Here is a 17,328-nt window from a genome sequence, read left to right as displayed (position 1 = left end):
TCTTCATGTTAGATAATTTGAATTCAGGAAAGCATTTTACTTACTGTTTTTCATTTGTTTTAAAGGCTACAACCCACTAGCAACCAAATGGAAGATATGCTACTCTTATGCATGGTACTTTATTCGTACTTTTTGAGTTCACCAATCTGGAAACTCCCTGGAGCCTATTTAGAGATTTTTATGGAGGCCTCACTATTTCCACAGTTGATCAAATCATTTGCTATTGGTGGTTAAAGATCTGCAGTCCCTCCAGCCTCCCCTGAATTTGGGAGACGGCATGGTTGGTTCCTCTAGCAACTAATCCCCTCCTGAAGTTATCTAGAGACCCTCCAAGAGTTACCGCATAGCAAAAACTCAGGTGTGATCGAAAAGGCCTCAATATGAATTACAAAAACCCTTCTTTTACTCCTATCACTCAGGAGATTACAAGGGTTTTAGGTGCTCTGTGCCAGGAATAGGGAACAAAATCCAAGCTTGTATGTACCACCTCTGCTTGTTCTTGTCTCTTCTATGATTCTAAGACTTTCTCTGATTCTCTGCACTTTTTAGTCATTGGGGGTTGAGGACACAATCTCCAATCCCATTCCATCCTTAGAGTAGAATGCTTAAGAAGTTCTTCAAAAGGTGCCTCATTTTCATTGATGGGGCCTGTCCAGTAGAAACACAGCATCAGAGATACATTTTGAAGATCCCCCGGGTCTGGTTCAGGCCCCAGGTTTGGGTGTCTTTTGGATATTTCTTTCACTGATTCCTGCTGGACTAGAAATAAAAACTGGTGTTCTTTTTCTCTGCTCCATTGTTCCTAAAACCTGTCCTAGGATCTGTTGTCGAAGGTTGAATTTGTATCTTTCAGAAATTCTGACTCTGGACCCTTCGGTAATTAGTGTTATGTGGTCCCTAGATCAGCATTCAAGTTCTGGGGCAGGAAATCTTATCAGAGAAGATGGAATCTCCAAGCTGCCAAGCAGGGGAAGTGGAGCCCCATCTCGAAGTGGGGCGTCAGGAGTTGGGCCTGCAGACATCACCCTCAGGGCCTGGGGAGCTGCTGGGCCACGTCGTGAAGGAGGAAGCTGACGCGGAGCCAGCATTAGGTGAGGGGCAGTTGTTCATGGTGGCACGTGCTTCTGTCTTGGAGAAATTTCAGGGTTGTAGTTAGAAGGCCCAAGTATAAGTTCAGATTGGGGTACCATGGGAAAGTTTAAAAATAGGACAGACCTACATGAACCATTCTGATTTGAAAGGCTTTATTTTAGACTGGAAGGTTGGAGGGAGTTGGACTTTGTTAGGGGGTAAACACAAGTCCTGGAATTTGGATGGGAGAACGGGCATCCCAGGGATTCAGACAGATTGTTAGGTGTGCCTTTAGGGGGTGATTAGGGGAGACATCTAGATTCTGAAAACTTCCTTTTCTCCCTATAGCTCTGGCTGCTTCCCACCTTCCTGCTCTCCCTGAGGAAAGGCTCATCAGAGACCAGGATTTCGGAGCCTCACTTCTCCCAACAGCACCTCAGGTGAGCTTCGTTCTCCTGCCTCTCTTACCCCTGACCCAGGCTTCAAGTGCCTGTTAGTAGTCAGGAGGACTTAAAGGGGACAGACTCTCAAAAGTGGAGTAGCGAGGAGGGCCGTGTAGAATGAGTGTCACCATTTCTGTCCAGTCAGATGTTTCCAAAAAAAGCACAAGTTTTGCTGTAAAGAGGCACATCTTCGGGGCGCCAGATTCTGTCCCGGTTGCCCCTCTTCCAGGCCAGCTCTCTGCTGTGGCCCAGGAGTGCAGTGGAGGATGGCCCAAGTGCTTGGGCCCTGCACCCCATGGGAGACCAGGAGAAACACCTGGCTCCTGCCATCAGATCAGCGCGGTGCGCCGGCCGCGGCGGCCATTGGATGGTGACCCAACGGCAAAGGAAGACCTTTCTCTCTGTCTCTCTCTCTCACTGTCCACTCTGCCTGTCAAGAAAATAAAGAAAGAAAGAAAAGAAAAAAAAGAGGCACATTTTCTCCTCATGCAAATATGGTTGTCTCCTTTTCTTATCTTTGAAGTATGTGAAGAAAAGATGATTTCATTTCCTTTTCTAGGCCACCCACAAAGGTGTCAGTTTGAGTGTGACAGGTTATAACTAATGTGGGACACGTGAATCTTTTCTTGCCCCCCAACTTTGTGGAAGTATAAAGGACAAACAATTGCACATATTTAAAATGTACAGTTTGATAAGTTTTGACACACTACACCTGATGATTTTGTAGCCATAATCAGGTTAATAAATATGTCCATTACACTCAAAAGTTTCTGTTTTACCACTTTTGTAATCCCTTCCCCTGTCCCTCATCAGTCCCCTCATCTCTACCATCTGGAGGCAGCTACTGATCTCCTTTGGGTCATCAAATATTATCTGTGTTTTCTAGTACTTTATATTAAATGATATGCCAAATGTAATTTTATTTTTGTTCTTCTGTATATAATAATTTAAAAATTATTGTGGGGGGAGAGATACAATGACCATCTCTGTCTGGTTCCTCCCCAAATGTCTACCATGGTCAAGGCTGGGCCAGGTCAAAACCAGGAGCCAGGAATTCAATCCAAGTCTCTCACATGAATGGCAGGAACCCAGCTACTGAGCAGTCACCTGTTGCCTCCCAGGGTGCACATTAGCAGGAAGCTGGAATTGGGAGCTTGAGCCAGGATTCAAACCCAGTTGCTCCTCTATGGGACACAGGCGTCTAAACCCATGTCTTACACATTAGGCCAGGCACTTACCCTACATCTCTAGAAGGTGGAATTCATTTTATCTTTGATTATTGTATTCAGTGTTTTCACTCTTTTCTCCAGAATACAGTTGTACTGTATGTATTAATACCCTCATCTGTGATTATCACCTCCATCAGTTCTGGGTCACTTTTGTTTGAATGATGTCTTCATAATGACATGCATTTTCCTGCTTCTATGTATGCCTGGTGATCTTTGATTGGCTGTCACCCATGGTGAATTTTACCTTGATGGGGGAAGGATAATTTTGAATTTCTATAAATGTTTTTTTTCTTAAGATTTATTTTATTTATTTGAAAGGCAGTTACAGAGAGATCGTCCATCTGCTAGTTCACTCTCCAAATGGCCACAATGACTTGGACGGGGCCAGGCAGAAACCAGGAGCCAGGAGCTTCATCCGGGTCTCCCATATGAGTGCAGGGGCCCAAGGACTTGGGTCATCTTTTGCTGCTTTCCCAGGAAAATTAGCAGGCAGCTGGATCAGAAGTGGAGCAGCTGGGGCTTGAACTGACGATGCCCATATGGGATGTTGGCATTTCAGGTTGCATTAATCCATTATGCTACAACACTGGTCCCTGTGAATGTTCTTGAGCCTTGTTGTGGAAGGTGGTTGCTATTTGGACACAATTTCTTTCACAGTAATCCCCTTTATCTATAGGGAATCCATTTTTGGTCCCCTAGTGAATTCTAGAAACCATAGAGGGTACTAAATTCTATGTGTGTGTGTGTGTGTGTTTTTTTTTTTTTTTTTTGCAGTTTATACATAGATACTGATGCTGAGAATTTAATTTATAAATGAAGTGCAGCAAGAGGTCAGTGGTAACTCATAAAATAGAAAAATTCTAATGATGTATTATATAATAAAAGTTAGATGTGGTTTCTGTCATCTCAGAATACCTCTCAGTGTCGTGCTTACCCTCCTTGTGATGCTGTGAGATGGTGCAACTTACGTGATGAGATGACCTGAAATGACTAAGTGCTTATCACACACTATGACCATACCTTACCAGTGAGGTGCGACAGGAAAACTGTTCCTTCACAATTTTACAGATAGATTTGTACTTACAGTCTTTTTTCTCCTCTTACTAAATTGAGAACTTTCTGGTTTTTACTTCAAGGAAGCACTTTTGTGGCTTCTCTTACTACTGTTGCACATTGGGGCCATTATTAAGTACAGGAAAGCACCTGAACACAAGCACTGCACTACCAGCCCAGTGGCTCTGAATACCCAGTTACTAAATGACTAATGGGATACGCTGGACAAAGGAGGATTCACTTCCCAGTTGTAAGGGCTCAAGTTTTCATTATGTTACTCAGAATTGTGTGCAGTTTAAAACTCATGAGTTATCTTTCTCTGGATTTTAGTATTTTCAGACCACAGCTGACTGTAGGTAACGTGAAGCTGCAGATAAGGGAGGACGACTGTATAGCACCAGACGCCATTAGTCTAGGGCTCATTTTCCCCACCACTGATGCAGTAGCCCTCTGAGTGTTCTGCCTGGAGCCCCGTGGTGTACCAGGTTGATGTACAGTCTGCCTGGTGGAAATCTGAACACTTTTCAGCTCTGTGTGAACTCAGGGTATTGTTCCCTAACTCTTCAGGGTGGTTCCTTCCTGGATCTGAGAGGCAGACCTTTACAGTCTCCAGAACTCTTCTTTGTGCAGCTCCCTTCTCTCTCGTTCTCCGTGCTGCTAACTCTAACCGTCTTGGCTTCCACAGTCTCTGAGTTCCTGTTCAACTCAGGCCACCTGGCCCTACCTGGGCTGCCCCTTCCTATGCTGTGCCTGGATCCACATTGACTGCCTGTCCAACTGTAGAACTCACTTCATTTGTTATCCCACTTTTAGAGATCTCTGTTCTGCATAGTGTTCAATGTCTGAAAACAGTTGTTTCATATATTTTGTTCTCTTTTTAAGTTGTTTTCGGCAGGAAGACAAACTCACTTTCTGTTACTCCATTTTGGCTGTAGATAGAAATCTTTGAGATCAGTTATACTGATGATATAGTTATTGACTGTATACACTCAATTGAAATATCATTTAAACTTGAGGGAACTTTTCTTGGGACTTGCCTGGTAAGCTACTGTTGAGTGATGGTAAAAATGGAGAAGGCAGTCGGTGGTGGTAAATGCCATGCTCAGGCCATGTTTACCATCAGAGCTTCAGTTTTCCAGGCTAGAGATTTAGAAACTGGTATGTCAGCATCCCAGTTTACCCTGGAAGAAGGGGGATGGCAGTATGGCAGGGGTAGGGTGGAGGATATACCTTTACAATGGATGAGGGGCACCCTTCTTCCTGCCTTGAAGGCAACCAGAGAGTTGTTGATTGTGTAGAGAAAAAGAGTTGGGTATTCTGGAGGATTATTGTTGCTTCTATAGTTTGTAAAGTATATAATTTCTTAATATATTTAGCCCAGTACAGTGGGCAGATATCAACCATTACCTGTTCTAAATAACATCAAAAGATTAAAAATGTTCAACAGCACCATTTGTCATTGATGATTTTACAGGTATAGTGTGTGTGTCTGTGTGTTTTTGTGTAATTTCCCACATTTAGCTGATAACTAATTAACAACCACTCAGCTCAAACACATAAAAGTTAATCCCACCCAATCTCATTATTTCTCCCTCAAACTAACAGCAGTTATTTGCATCAGGAATACCTTCATATTCAATGGACTCCTTTGAAAATAAAGGGAATTTTAATAACTCCCTCTAATCTCTCTCTCTCCAAAAAAAATTAATTAATTTATTTATTTATTTTGAATTACAGAGAAGCAAGGGGAGAGAGAGAGAGAGAACGAGAGAGAACTTTCATCTGCTAGTTCACTCCCCAGATGGCCACAACAGCCAGTACTGTGCCAGGCTGAAGCCAGGAGCCAAGAGCTTCATGTGGGGTCTCCCATGTGCCTGGCAAGGGCCTAAACGCTTGGGCCATCTGCTGCTGCTTTCCCCAAGCCATTAGCAAGGAGCTGGATCAGAGGTGGAGCAACCGGGACACGAACCAGTGCCCATAAGAGGTCTGGTATCACTGGGGGTGGCTTTATCTGCTATTCCACAAAACTGGCTCTACAAATCTCTTTCTTAAGAGACTCATGAATAATGCTAGTATAATGAAATGATACCATCATCACCACACAGCCATACTTCATCATCAGAAACCGTGACCAAGTTTGGTATTCTCACCTAGCCTCACGTTCCTGTGTTCCCTAACTTAAAGGAAAGGAACGCAGTACTAATAACTGAAAATCAGTTGTGGTACTGCCTCATAAATCCAGAAGATGGTGCTGTTTCCACATGAAATAGTTATTTTCCCATCACACCCCACACTCTGCCTTTCTAGAATAGGAAGCGAGGGGTTTTTTTTGCCTCTTATAAATAGGAAAAAAAAAAAAGGCAAGCTGGCTGTCATTGATGTCTTGCCTCTTAAATAGGGGTTTTTATTCGAACTGCTCCAGTTCTTGGCAGTTCCTTGAGTAAATTTGTGGCTTTAAGCTGGAGGTACCCTGTTCAGAGACTCCTAAAGCAGCTTTTCTGGTTTTGAATGAGCTGATTGTGACTCTTGGAGACTTTGGTGGCTGGATTCATTTTTGCCTTGTATTCTTCATGGTAGCTGTTGTTCTGGTGCCCACAGAATAGGTCCTGTATCCAGCAAAACCAGCAGACAGTTGGATACTACTGAGTTTGGCGGTTGTTTCCTTTCCCTGCTGTCCGTCTTCTCTGTTCTGCCTGTGAAGACCAAGGGCGCCCATATTTAGCAGTGTTTGCTCGGGCTGATTGCCTCCAGGAGGTTGTCAAGCTAACCTCATTCACAGAGGATTAGCAAAATAAGCTGCTAGCAACCCATACTTCAGCATTTTTAAATGAAAATCCTTACTAAAATGTATATTTAATCATTGAATATACAGCTAAGTATATTGAGTTCACCTTTGACTTCGTGTCTTTTCCACCCTAAAAATTCGACCACTCCTTTCTTTTTTCCTTGCTTCATGCCTGCTAATTAAAGTTCTTTGTATGTCCTTTCTCCTGGAGCCAATTCCGCTTCTCTCTGATGCTCTATGGAGCAGACTTGACTTAGGACTTAGAATGCCTTCCCTGAGTGGTATACTGTGCGTAATGGGAAGGGACTTCATAATTCCCGTGCTTATTGATGCTCCCTGAAGCCCGGCTGTTCATAACAGTGCATGGCTATCAACTTTGGGGTTCCTGAAGAAATCTGTTCATTCACTCTGGAAACCCCTGGAATGAGTCTTGGAGACTGCACATGACAGCTATAATTTATGTCATCTACTCAGGACTTATGTGCCAGGGGCTTTATTTCACTCTGACAACATATACTAAATGCTTCCTCTGTCATGGACAACTGTCCTGATAACTAGGAAACTAAGTGGAGAGTATGACAAAGTCCTTTTATCATGGTGTTTATGTGCTAGTACAGGCAACACTTAATCAGATATTTGTGTGTATGTGTGGGAGATGTGCAGGTTTTTGTACATTAACACCCACATGTTTAATAACCTGCAATGAATGCTATGAATGAAAAGAACAGCGTGCTATGATGACAGGTAAACCTTGCATTATTTCTCTCAAATCCCCAGCAGTTTTTTTTAGTTCAGTACTATCAGTCATACAGCTAGATAGTGGCAAGGCTAAGCTTTAAGATGCAGTATATCTGACTCCAAAGAATGGGCAGATTACACAGCGCTGTGTAATCTGAGTTTCTAATGGAGGGGTCATCTTCATGGTGGCACGATTGAGAGCTGAATCCACAAAAGTAGACCCTTTGTGTCAGTGTATCTTCAGTTGGGATAACAGAATACCTGAGGCTGTGTCATCTATAAAGGAAGTTTTGTTTCAGCTCGCAGGTCCAAGAGCGGGTGTCAGCAGCAACTTGGCTTCTTGTGAGGGCCATGAGCGGCTTGTGACGTAAGGAACGCACTGTTGTAGCACATTAATCCCTGCATGACAGTGGAGCTCCCAGCCCTCACTGCCTGCAAAAGGTCCCGCCGTCTCTCAACTCTGTTACACTGGGGACCAAGGCTCAGTTCAGCTTTGGTGGGGGCAAACCACATTCAAACCATAGCATCCTAGCTGGATGATGGCATTCCCAATTTTGAGTTTCTGGTCCATAATTCCAGAAGAAAAGCAGCACTCTTTTTGGGGATAATGGAGGGGCACCTTGCTGTGCAGAACCTCTCAATTTCCTACCAACCAGTGAGAGAACTGATTCTGAGAACTACGTGCAGAGCTGTCAGGAAACTGCAAGTGTGTGTGCCTGCAACATCTGTATGTGAATCCAGCAGTCTTACTTTGAGGGTGAGGTTTACAGTGCAGTTAACTTCATTGTTGATCTTCTCAACATTTTCACTGATTTGTACTGTGTTTCCAACATATTCCTTTTTTTTTTTTTTTAAAAAAAGATTATTTATTTGAAAGAGTTTCACAGAGAGAGGAGAGGCAGAAAGAGAGAGAGGTCAGTCTTCCATCTGCTTGTTCATTCTCCAATTGGCTGCAACGGCTGGAGCTGCGCCGATCCGAAGCCAGGAGCTTCTTCCGGGTCTCCCACGCAGGTGCAGGGGTCCAAGCACTTGGGCCATCTTCCACTGCTTTCCCAGGCCATAGCAGAGAGCTGGACTGGAAGTGGAGCAGCCAGGACTTGAACTGATGCCCATGTGGGATGCTGGTGCTTCCAGCCAGGGTGTTAACACGCTACACCACAGTGCTGGCCTCCAACATATTCCTTTTTAAATTCTTTCTTTTCTTCCTTGAATTTCCAAGTGTGTGGTAGAGTTAGGGGAGGTGTGGGGGGGGGGCAGTATAGAAAAGGCTCCTGCTTTGTGTATGTTCTCTTCTCTTAAATATATGTAAGTTGAAAAAAAATAAAAAAAAACAGAACTTAAAGCAAAAATATTTTCTAACCAGGGCAAGGAAAATTGACATGAAGACTGTCTTTTTGCCTTTGGCCTTCTTGTCTCTTGAATCACTCTTTTATGATTTCCTAAGTCTTCTGATGACCAAATTCTTGTGGCACATGACTGTCTTGTGATCTTTGCTGTAGGCTGAGAAGGCAGTTTCCCAAGCCTTCACTGGAGTCATAGTATTATATTTTTTACAGGAGCAGTGGAGACATCTGGATTCCACTCAGAAGGAGCAATACTGGGATCTCATGCTGGAGACCTATGGGAAGATGGTCTCAGGAGGTGAGGGCACGGTTGGCCTGGTAGAAAGAGATGGAAAGACTGGAGAACTGTTGGGCATTTTCTGTGCACTCTCGAGGGATTTGCTCAACTTCCAGTCCTCTGGGGAGAAGAAGGCACTAGGGATGTTTTGGGAGCTGGGGCAATTTGGAGATAGAAGAGTTACAGTAAGAACTTCCTTGTACTGGAAGTATGTTGTGTGCCAGGAACCATGATGGGTGTGATGCGTATGGTGATCCCCTTCCTCTGTGAAATGGGTGATGGTGTTACGGCGTTGTTGTTTTAAAGATGGTGAAGTGAATGTCAGATCCAAGTACTTGCTCACTGTTACATAGCCCGTAAATGCCGAATCAAGATGGAAGTCAGTTGTGGCTTGACTCTGAGTCCATGTTCTTTTCTATTAAATCACACTGCCTAAAACAACCATTGTAGGGTTTCTATCATGTTCCTTGCACCAGCTTTCCAGATAGTCTGCAGGTCCTCTGAGGACCTATCCAGTCTCTCATTTTTGGGCTTCATCACATGTGAGTCATCTTGTGAGTACTGTGTCTTATAAGCCCCTTGCGCCACCACCATGTGGAGCCTTCATACGTGTTTCATGCTTAGTGTGCTCCTTCGAAAGACGTAACTTGAGCTCCCAGTCTTGCCCATTCATCCAGGTCTGCATACTTACTTCTTCCCGCAGCAGGCACTTCCAGTTCGAAACCTGACCTGACTAATTCAGCAGAGTACGGGGAAGAGCTAGCGGGGCTGCACCTTCATGTGAGTGAGAAGATCCCGAGACCTGCCTGCGTGGGTGAGTCCCTGGTCCAGGCCATTGCTGAGCTGCTGTCCTTAAGTGGGTGGTGCTGGGGGAGGTGTTAGGACTTTGGTTTCCACTACATTTGTTGTAACTAGCCACAGTCTCATTGGTCCAGTTTGAATACTGAGGTTGGGTCTCCTTGTCTCTGGCTATAGGGCTGTTGCCACGTGTACTTAACCATGAGGACCACACATCGGATTTCCTTTCTAGTTGTATCTGTCAAGATAGTGTTCCTTCTCTGAGAGAATTAGGATTTGTGCAGATTGAGAAAATACAGATGTAGGCAGAATTTCATTTAAAAAAGAGTATATGGCAGCCACTTTTACCATTCCTAGAAGGACAGTTCTCAGTAACTAAACTTCCCTAACTATGGTAATAGTGAACAGTTACTAACATATCCTCAGCAAAACACAGTAAAACAAACAGAAGAGACATGTTTTAGTTCATCTTTATGCACCTAACTCTTACTAAAAAGCAGCATAACATATACATCATAAAAATCATATATTTTAAGACTGGAGAGGGAAAAATACGAACTTGTTGTATTGTAAAATGGCAATCACTCATTGCTTTCTACATGCTTTGTAAATGATTATAGTGTGTAAGATTTAGCATACGTGTGCACATGCCCCGCCCCCCTTATGGATGCAATGAATCCCAGAACTTTGGAGGAATGGCAGTTGTGTGATAAACCATTCTTTCTTCCCAGTGGGATGTAGTTAACTATTTTTCCTTTGTTGATAGACCACGCAGAGAACATGCAGCAACTGAGATGTATGATTTTAACTGTAAATAATATATTTATTGTTAGACTATTTCAGAAGGATGGCTTTGGAGCAGTATTTTTCAAACTGCAATTTATGACCAAGTAGTAAGATTTTTTTGGATAGATGTAATTTTTAGAGCAGTTTTAAGTTCATAGCAAGATTGAGCAGAATGTACAGCTTTCCCATATGTCCCATGCAGTAGGATTTTATTAGAGATATATAGCTCACTCTGTATTCCTACTCATTCTGGTTTTTGTTTGCTTTTCCCTGTTCTTTCATCTCACCTGCTTGGCATGGCCCCATTAGATCCCACCTTGAACCATACTGTCCAAGTCTACAAAGCTTGCCGGCCTTGTTAGGCAAAAAATCCAACTGCGGGTTCTTCGAGAAAGGGGCATGTGGAAGGAGATTTGGGAAGATGAATACGGTAGCAGTGTGCAGGAAGGGTAGGAAGGGAACACTGGCAGGAGGGGAGCCTGCAGAAGTCGCAAAAGGCAGTTCTGAAAGGTACGATAATTAGTCTTCCAGATGTGGACTGACAGCAAGGAAAGAAGTCACAGGAGAGAGTGTATGAGTTTCTGCTGTTTGGTTTGACCACATGGGAGAACAGCTGGTGTTTAACGTAGGCCTGCAGGAGTAAGTCACAAAGTCACACGCTGATGCTTCTAATCAAAATCCCAAGGAATTAAAAACATTATTTAGAAAAATGATTCTTGGTAAGTTATCTGGAATAATACAATAGGCAAGAAGAGTAAAAAGAAAGTTTTGAAAGGAGAATGTTTTATGAGTGTTAGATCTGTAAATATTAGGAATTTGTTATGTTCTAAAAGGCAGATCACTAAAGTAGTGTGGTATTGATATAAAAACTGATGCACAGATCAGGGGAACAGAAAAGGGAGCCTAGGTAGAGATGCTGGTCCATATAGGAATTGAACACGATGGAAAAGGCAGCAATATCAAAGCACGGGGTCAGGGAAAAGTCTCTTTGGGAAGTGGAAATGGTTTAGATTTTATGTCTGTTATATACCAGAGTAACTGGGAATAGGTTGAAGAAGAATTTACTGTGAAAATAAAATAAACTTGAAAACAAAGAGAGTGTATGTTGTAATGATGTCTAGATACTGCAGAATTTGGAAGTATTGAAGCAATGGAAGAATCATTAAGAAAGGTATGCTAGTTCACTAGGCACTCGGTCTTGCAAGGTTGTTGATGAAGTCTTGCTTTTGCTGCACTTTCTCAGTCTGTCTTTCGAGTGGATGGATGAGGCTGTTTCTCAAAATTTGTGGGTTTGGCTGGGGTTCCTGTGCCTGGGTGGAGCCAGGGCTCTGACAGAGGGGAAGAACTGTCCTAACTGATTTCGGGTGGCCTGCTCTGTCCACGTGCCTCGGCTCACCACAGGAGCTGCAGAAAAGCTGGAGAGTGTTATTTGAAGGACAGTGGAGGTGGCAAAGAAATGGAAAAGAAAAAGCAGGTACTCCAGCAACCAGGCAACCTCATGCATGAGCCAAGCTCTCTGCTATGGTCTGGGATAGCAGTAGAAGATGGCCCCTGTACCCACATGTGGGAGACCCGGAAGAAGCGCCTGGCTTCAGATCAGCACAGCTCCGGCCATTGTGGCCATCCAGGGAGTGAACCAGCAGGTGGAAGACCTCTCTCTCTCTCTCTCTCTCTCTCTCTCTCTCTCTCTGTAACTGTGTCTTTCAAATAAATAAAATCTTTTTTTTTTAAAAAAGAATCATTAAAAAGGAAATTAACAGATGAATGAATTTTAAAAAAGACATAAAAACTTTCCTATGTAAGATAACCCCAAACAAAATTATGTAACCAAATTGACAATTTTTCATGAAGATGACATATGAATTATTTTTAATATAGAAGTAATTAAAGCAAGTTGGTCAGAAAAATTACTTTCCCAATAAAATAGTGATGGCAGTCTTGGAATGTGAAAAATACCTCCTAAATGTGAAAAAAAGTTCATCTTCTCATAACTAAGGAGTTAAAGTTTAAAATAATGAAAAACCATTTTTCATTAATGTAAATAGCACATATTTTTAAAATATTCAATACTTAAGTAAATATTGAATTTTGCCTCCCCTTCTGCCCAGTTTTTCCCACCAAGAGTCATTCTGGATATCAGGTTACAAGTAGATGTCAAGAGCCTTAATATGCTATGCATGCCCACTGCCATGGTAATTCCACCTTCAAGGAGCTCCATTAAGGTATTGATCAGAAATGCTGGAGCCAGGCCTCTGGCCAAGTGGTTTAGGACACTGCTTAGAATATCCTGTATCGGCGTGCCTAGGTTTAAGTCCTGGCCCTACTCCCGATTCCAGCTCCCTGCTCATATGCACCCTGGGAGGCAGCAGGTGATGACTTAAGTATTTGGGTCCCTTCCACTCATGTGGGAGACCCAGATTGAGTTCCCAGCTCCTGGCTTCAGCCTGGCCCAGCCTTAGATGTTGTGGGTATCTGGGGAGTGAACCAGCAGATGGGAGATCTCTGTGTGAGTATGTGTGACTGCCTTTGTCTTTGCCTTTCAAATAAAATAAATAAAAAAATTTTTAAAGATTTTATTTATTTATTTGAGAGGTAGAGTTAGACAATGAGAGGGAGAAACAGAGAGAAAGGTCTTTCTTCCGTTGGTTCACTCCCCAGATGGCCACAACAGACAGAGCTACGCCAATCAGAAGCCAGGAGCCAGGAGCTTCTTCCTGGTCTCCCATGCGGGTGCAGGGGCCCAAGCACTTGGGCCATCTTCAGCAGCTTTCCCAGGCCACAGCAGAGAGCTGGATTGCAAGAGGGGCCGGCGCCCATATGGGATGCTGGCACCGCAGGTGGAGGATTAACCTACTGCGCCACACTGCTGACCCCCAAGTAAATAAAATTTAAAACTAAGAAATGTGGGGGCTGGGCTGTGGTGTAGCAGTTAAAGCCACCACCTGCAGTGCCGGTATCCCATATGGGCAACAGTTCAAGTCCTGGCTGCTCCACTTCCAATCCAGCTCTCTGCCGTGCCCTGGGAAAGCAATAGAAGATGACCCAAGTCCTTGGACCCCTGCACCTGCGTGGGAGACCAGAAGAAGCTCTTAGTTCCTGGCTTCGGATCGGCACAGCTCAATAAATCTTTTAAAAAGTAGACAAGAACTTACTAAGAAAATTATTAACTTTTTTATTTTAGAGATTTATTTCATTTGTATGAAAGTTAGAGTTAGGGGCCGGCACCGTGGCACACTGGGTTAATCCTCTGCCTGCAGCGCCGGCATCCCATATGGGCACCTGGTTCTAATCCCGGTTGCTTCTCTTCCAGTCCAGCTCTGTGCTGTGGCCCGGGAAGGCAGTGGAGCATGGCCCTAGTGCTTGGGCCCCTGCACCCGCATGGGGAAACCAGAAAGAAGCACCTGGCTCCTGGCTTCAGGTCAGTGCAGCACTGGCCGTAGCGGCCATTTGGGGAGTGAACCAATGGAAGGAAGACCTTTCTCTCTGTCTCTCTCTCACTGTAACTCTACCTGTCAAATAATTTTAAAAAATTTAAAAAAAAAGAAAATTAGAGTTAGAAAAAGGGATATATATAGAGAGAGAACTAGTAGGAAAATTCTCTTTTTTTGAAGATTTATTTATTTATTTATTTATTTATTTGAAATGCAGAGTTACAGAGAGGCAGAGAGAGAGAGATGTCTTCCATCCACTGGTCCATTCCCCAGGTTGGCTGCAATGGCTGGAGCTGTGCCAATCTGAATCCAGGAGGCAGGAGCTTCTTCCAGGTCTCCCATGTGGGTGCAGGGGCCCAAGGACTTGGGCCATCTTCTACTGCTTTCCCAGGCCACAGCAGAGAGCTGAATCAGAAGTAGAGTAGCCAGGTCTCCAACTGGTGCCCATATGGGATGCCAGCACTACAGGCAATGGCTTTACTTGCTACACCACAGCACCGGCTCGTGAAAATTCTTAAATAAATCGTATTTATGATGACATCTCTGTGATGGGTCATTACTTAATTCTTTTTTTAAAAAAAAGATTTTATTTATTTGAAAGGCAGAGTTTCAGAGAGAGAGGGAGAGACAGAGAGAAAGGTCTTCCATCCACTCCCCAAATGGCCACAACAGCCAGAGCTGAGCCGATCTGCAGCCAGCAGCCAGCCAGCAGCCACCAGCAGCTTCTTCTGGGTCTCCCATGCTGGTGCAGGGGCCCAAGGACTTGGGCCATCTTCCACTGCCTTGGCAGGCCATAAGCAGAGAAATGGATTGGAAGAGGAACAGCTAGGACACGAACTGTTGCCCATATGGGATGCTGGTGCTGCAGATGAAAGCTTAGCCCACTGCGCCACAGCTGCCGGCCCATTACTTAACCCCCCCCCCTTTTTTTTTTAAGATTTATTTTATTTTTTTTGAAAGAGTTATGGAGAGGTAGAGACAGAGAGAAAGGTCTTCCTTCTGTTGGTTCACTCCCCGAATGGCCACAATGGCTGGTGCTGGGCCAATCCAAAGCCAGGAGCCAGGGGCTTCTTTCTGGTTTCCCGTAAGTGTGCAGGAGCCCAAGGACTTGGGCTGTCATCTACTGCTTTCCCAGGGGCATTAACACAGAGCTGGATCAGAAGTAGAGCAGCCAGGACATGAACTGGTGCCCATATGGGATAGCAACACTGTAGCCTAGGGTTTTAACCTGCTGTGCCGCAGCGCTGGTCCCACTGCTTAACTTTTTAAAACTATATTTGTAAAGGCTTTAAAGACAAGAGGCAGTGCTGTTGCTAATGCAGTGGGCTATGCTCCAAGGCTTTGAATTAAGAACTTCAGGTGTAGTTTTCTAGCAGATACCTAAATCTCTGGCAGATAATTGGAAAGATATTAATACATGGAAGAAGGAAAATAGTTTTAGAGTTACAGGAATAAAGTAATCCATAAAAGTTAAAAATAAATCTTACCACCAAACCACCAAAATAAAAAATGTTTATTATGTACATCATTAACTAGTTATAACCAAAAATCTAAGTTACGATGAGAAAAATGAAGTTTTAACTGCTTAAGTGGGCTAATAAAAACACATGTAAGTGTTGGATGCAAGCATAGGCAAACAATTCACTTTTTTTTTTTTTTTAAGATTTAGTTATTTATTTGAGAGGCAGAGTTACAGAGAGGCAGAGAGAGAGAGAGAGAGAGAGAGAGAGCAGTCTTCCATCTGCAGGTTCACTCCCCAAATGGCCACAAAGGCCAGAGCTGGGCTAATCAGAGCCAGGAGCCTCCCCTGGGTCTCCCACACGGGTGCAGGGGCCCAAGGACGTGGGCCGTCTCCCACTGCTTTCCCAGGCCACGAGTGTAGTGAGTCCTGGTGGTGCAGGCCGAACGAAGGTCTTCACTTGCTGATGCCCTCTTGGTTAGAAGAGTACATGTCCTTTGATGACCCTTTCTTTGACATGAGTTTGAAAACAAGGCAAAACATTCATTGAGCTGTTTCAAATCTTCTTTCTTCTTTCAACAGGTAGACAAGAGAATGACAAAGAGAACCTGAACTTGGAAAACCACAGGGACCAGGAGCCTCTGGCAGGCTCCTGCCAAGCCTCAGGAGAGGCTGCTCCTCAGGCTTCTCTGAGAGGCGTGTTCGGCGACGAGGAGCCGGGACGTTTCGGACAGAGAGAGACTCTCCCTGAGGCCCTGGAAAGCCTGCAGGCTGAGGGGGCGGGAGGACAGCTCTCTTCTCAGGAAAGGAATTCTGGGAAACAACTAGGCCAGCACTTGCCTCATCCTCCTCCAGAACTGTCCGCCATGTGGCTTGAGGAGAAGAGAGAGGCCTTTCCGAAGGCACAGCCAAGAGCTCCCATGGCCCAGAAACTCCCCACCTGCAGGGAGTGTGGGAAAACCTTCTACAGGAATTCTCAGCTGGTGTTTCACCAAAGGACTCACACCGGAGAGACATACTTTCAGTGCCCCATCTGCAAAAAGGCCTTTCTGCGGAGTTCCGACTTTGTGAAACATCAGAGGACCCACACGGGGGAGAAGCCCTGTAAATGCGATTACTGCGGGAAGGGCTTCAGTGACTTCTCAGGGCTGCGCCACCATGAGAAAATCCACACGGGAGAGAAACCCTATAAATGTCCCATCTGCGAGAAAAGTTTTATTCAGAGATCAAACTTTAATAGGCATCAGAGGGTTCACACAGGGGAGAAACCTTATAAATGTTCCCACTGCGGGAAAAGTTTCAGCTGGAGCTCAAGCCTGGACAAACATCAAAGGTCCCACTTAGGAAAGAAGCCCTTGCAGTAGCTGACTCTCCACGCCATTTCTGGGTCTGTTCCGTCGGGAAGAACCGCATCTTGGAGAGGGTGGTTCTCCTGTTCTCTCCTCCTGCGTTGGAGGAGAGGGAGCCCAGATACGGTTCTGGCCTCTGGATTGGATTTCATGATGCTTCTGGATCGGGATGAAGAATAGTCTTCATGTTTCATCTGATCTCTTCCTCTTGGGAAATACGTCTTAATTGGAGATGAGTTTTAGAAGTGCTATCTGGGAACAGTTTAGAGTAGCTACAGTCAGTGCTTATGGGAAGAGCCTGCGATCCACCCTAGAACTGGGGCTCTAGAGCAGGTCTCCTGTTACAGAATGGGAAGCACAGGGGGTCAGTGAGCTCATGTGTGTTCTTCGTCATACGGGTGAAAATTAACTTCCAAGTGTCCCTTGTTTGAAATAAACTGACTGGAGTCATTCCCTATCTTAGTTGTGTCTGGAATGTTCATGTATGTTGATTCATTCAAAGCACACTTTTTTCCTAGAGGACTCTAGTTCAAGTCCCAGGTACTCCACTTGCCATCCAGCTGCCT

At 44.4% G+C, this 17,328-nt stretch overlaps 1 protein-coding gene across 6 annotated transcripts in view; it reads left to right on the top strand.

Moving 5' to 3' along the window:
- The window catches only part of ZNF18 (zinc finger protein 18), a 39,999-nt gene extending 22,775 nt beyond the window's left edge, over positions 1 to 17,224 (top strand). For 4 of the 6 annotated variants that reach the window (XM_089317690.1, XM_051824478.3, XM_008270714.5 and 1 more), the window contains 5 exons: positions 902 to 1,091; positions 1,420 to 1,511; positions 8,876 to 8,960; positions 9,643 to 9,753; positions 15,996 to 17,224. In XM_089317690.1, coding sequence (XP_089173816.1) covers positions 902 to 1,091; positions 1,420 to 1,511; positions 8,876 to 8,960; positions 9,643 to 9,753; positions 15,996 to 16,777 — 1,260 coding nt within the window. In that variant the 3' untranslated portion in view covers positions 16,778 to 17,224. Of the gene's footprint in view, positions 1 to 853; positions 1,092 to 1,419; positions 1,512 to 8,875; positions 8,961 to 9,642; positions 9,754 to 15,995 lie in introns of all 6 variants that reach the window. The other 2 variants (XM_070061402.2, XM_089317691.1) reach the window with 2 other exon arrangements.
- Positions 17,225 to 17,328: the final 104 nt, after the last annotated feature.

Source organism: Oryctolagus cuniculus, chromosome 17, assembly GCF_051225735.1.
Source record: "Oryctolagus cuniculus isolate XC-2025 breed Fujian yellow rabbit chromosome 17, ASM5122573v1, whole genome shotgun sequence".
Lineage (NCBI taxonomy): Eukaryota > Metazoa > Chordata > Mammalia > Lagomorpha > Leporidae > Oryctolagus > Oryctolagus cuniculus.
This window is presented reverse-complemented; position numbering and strand designations above follow the sequence as displayed.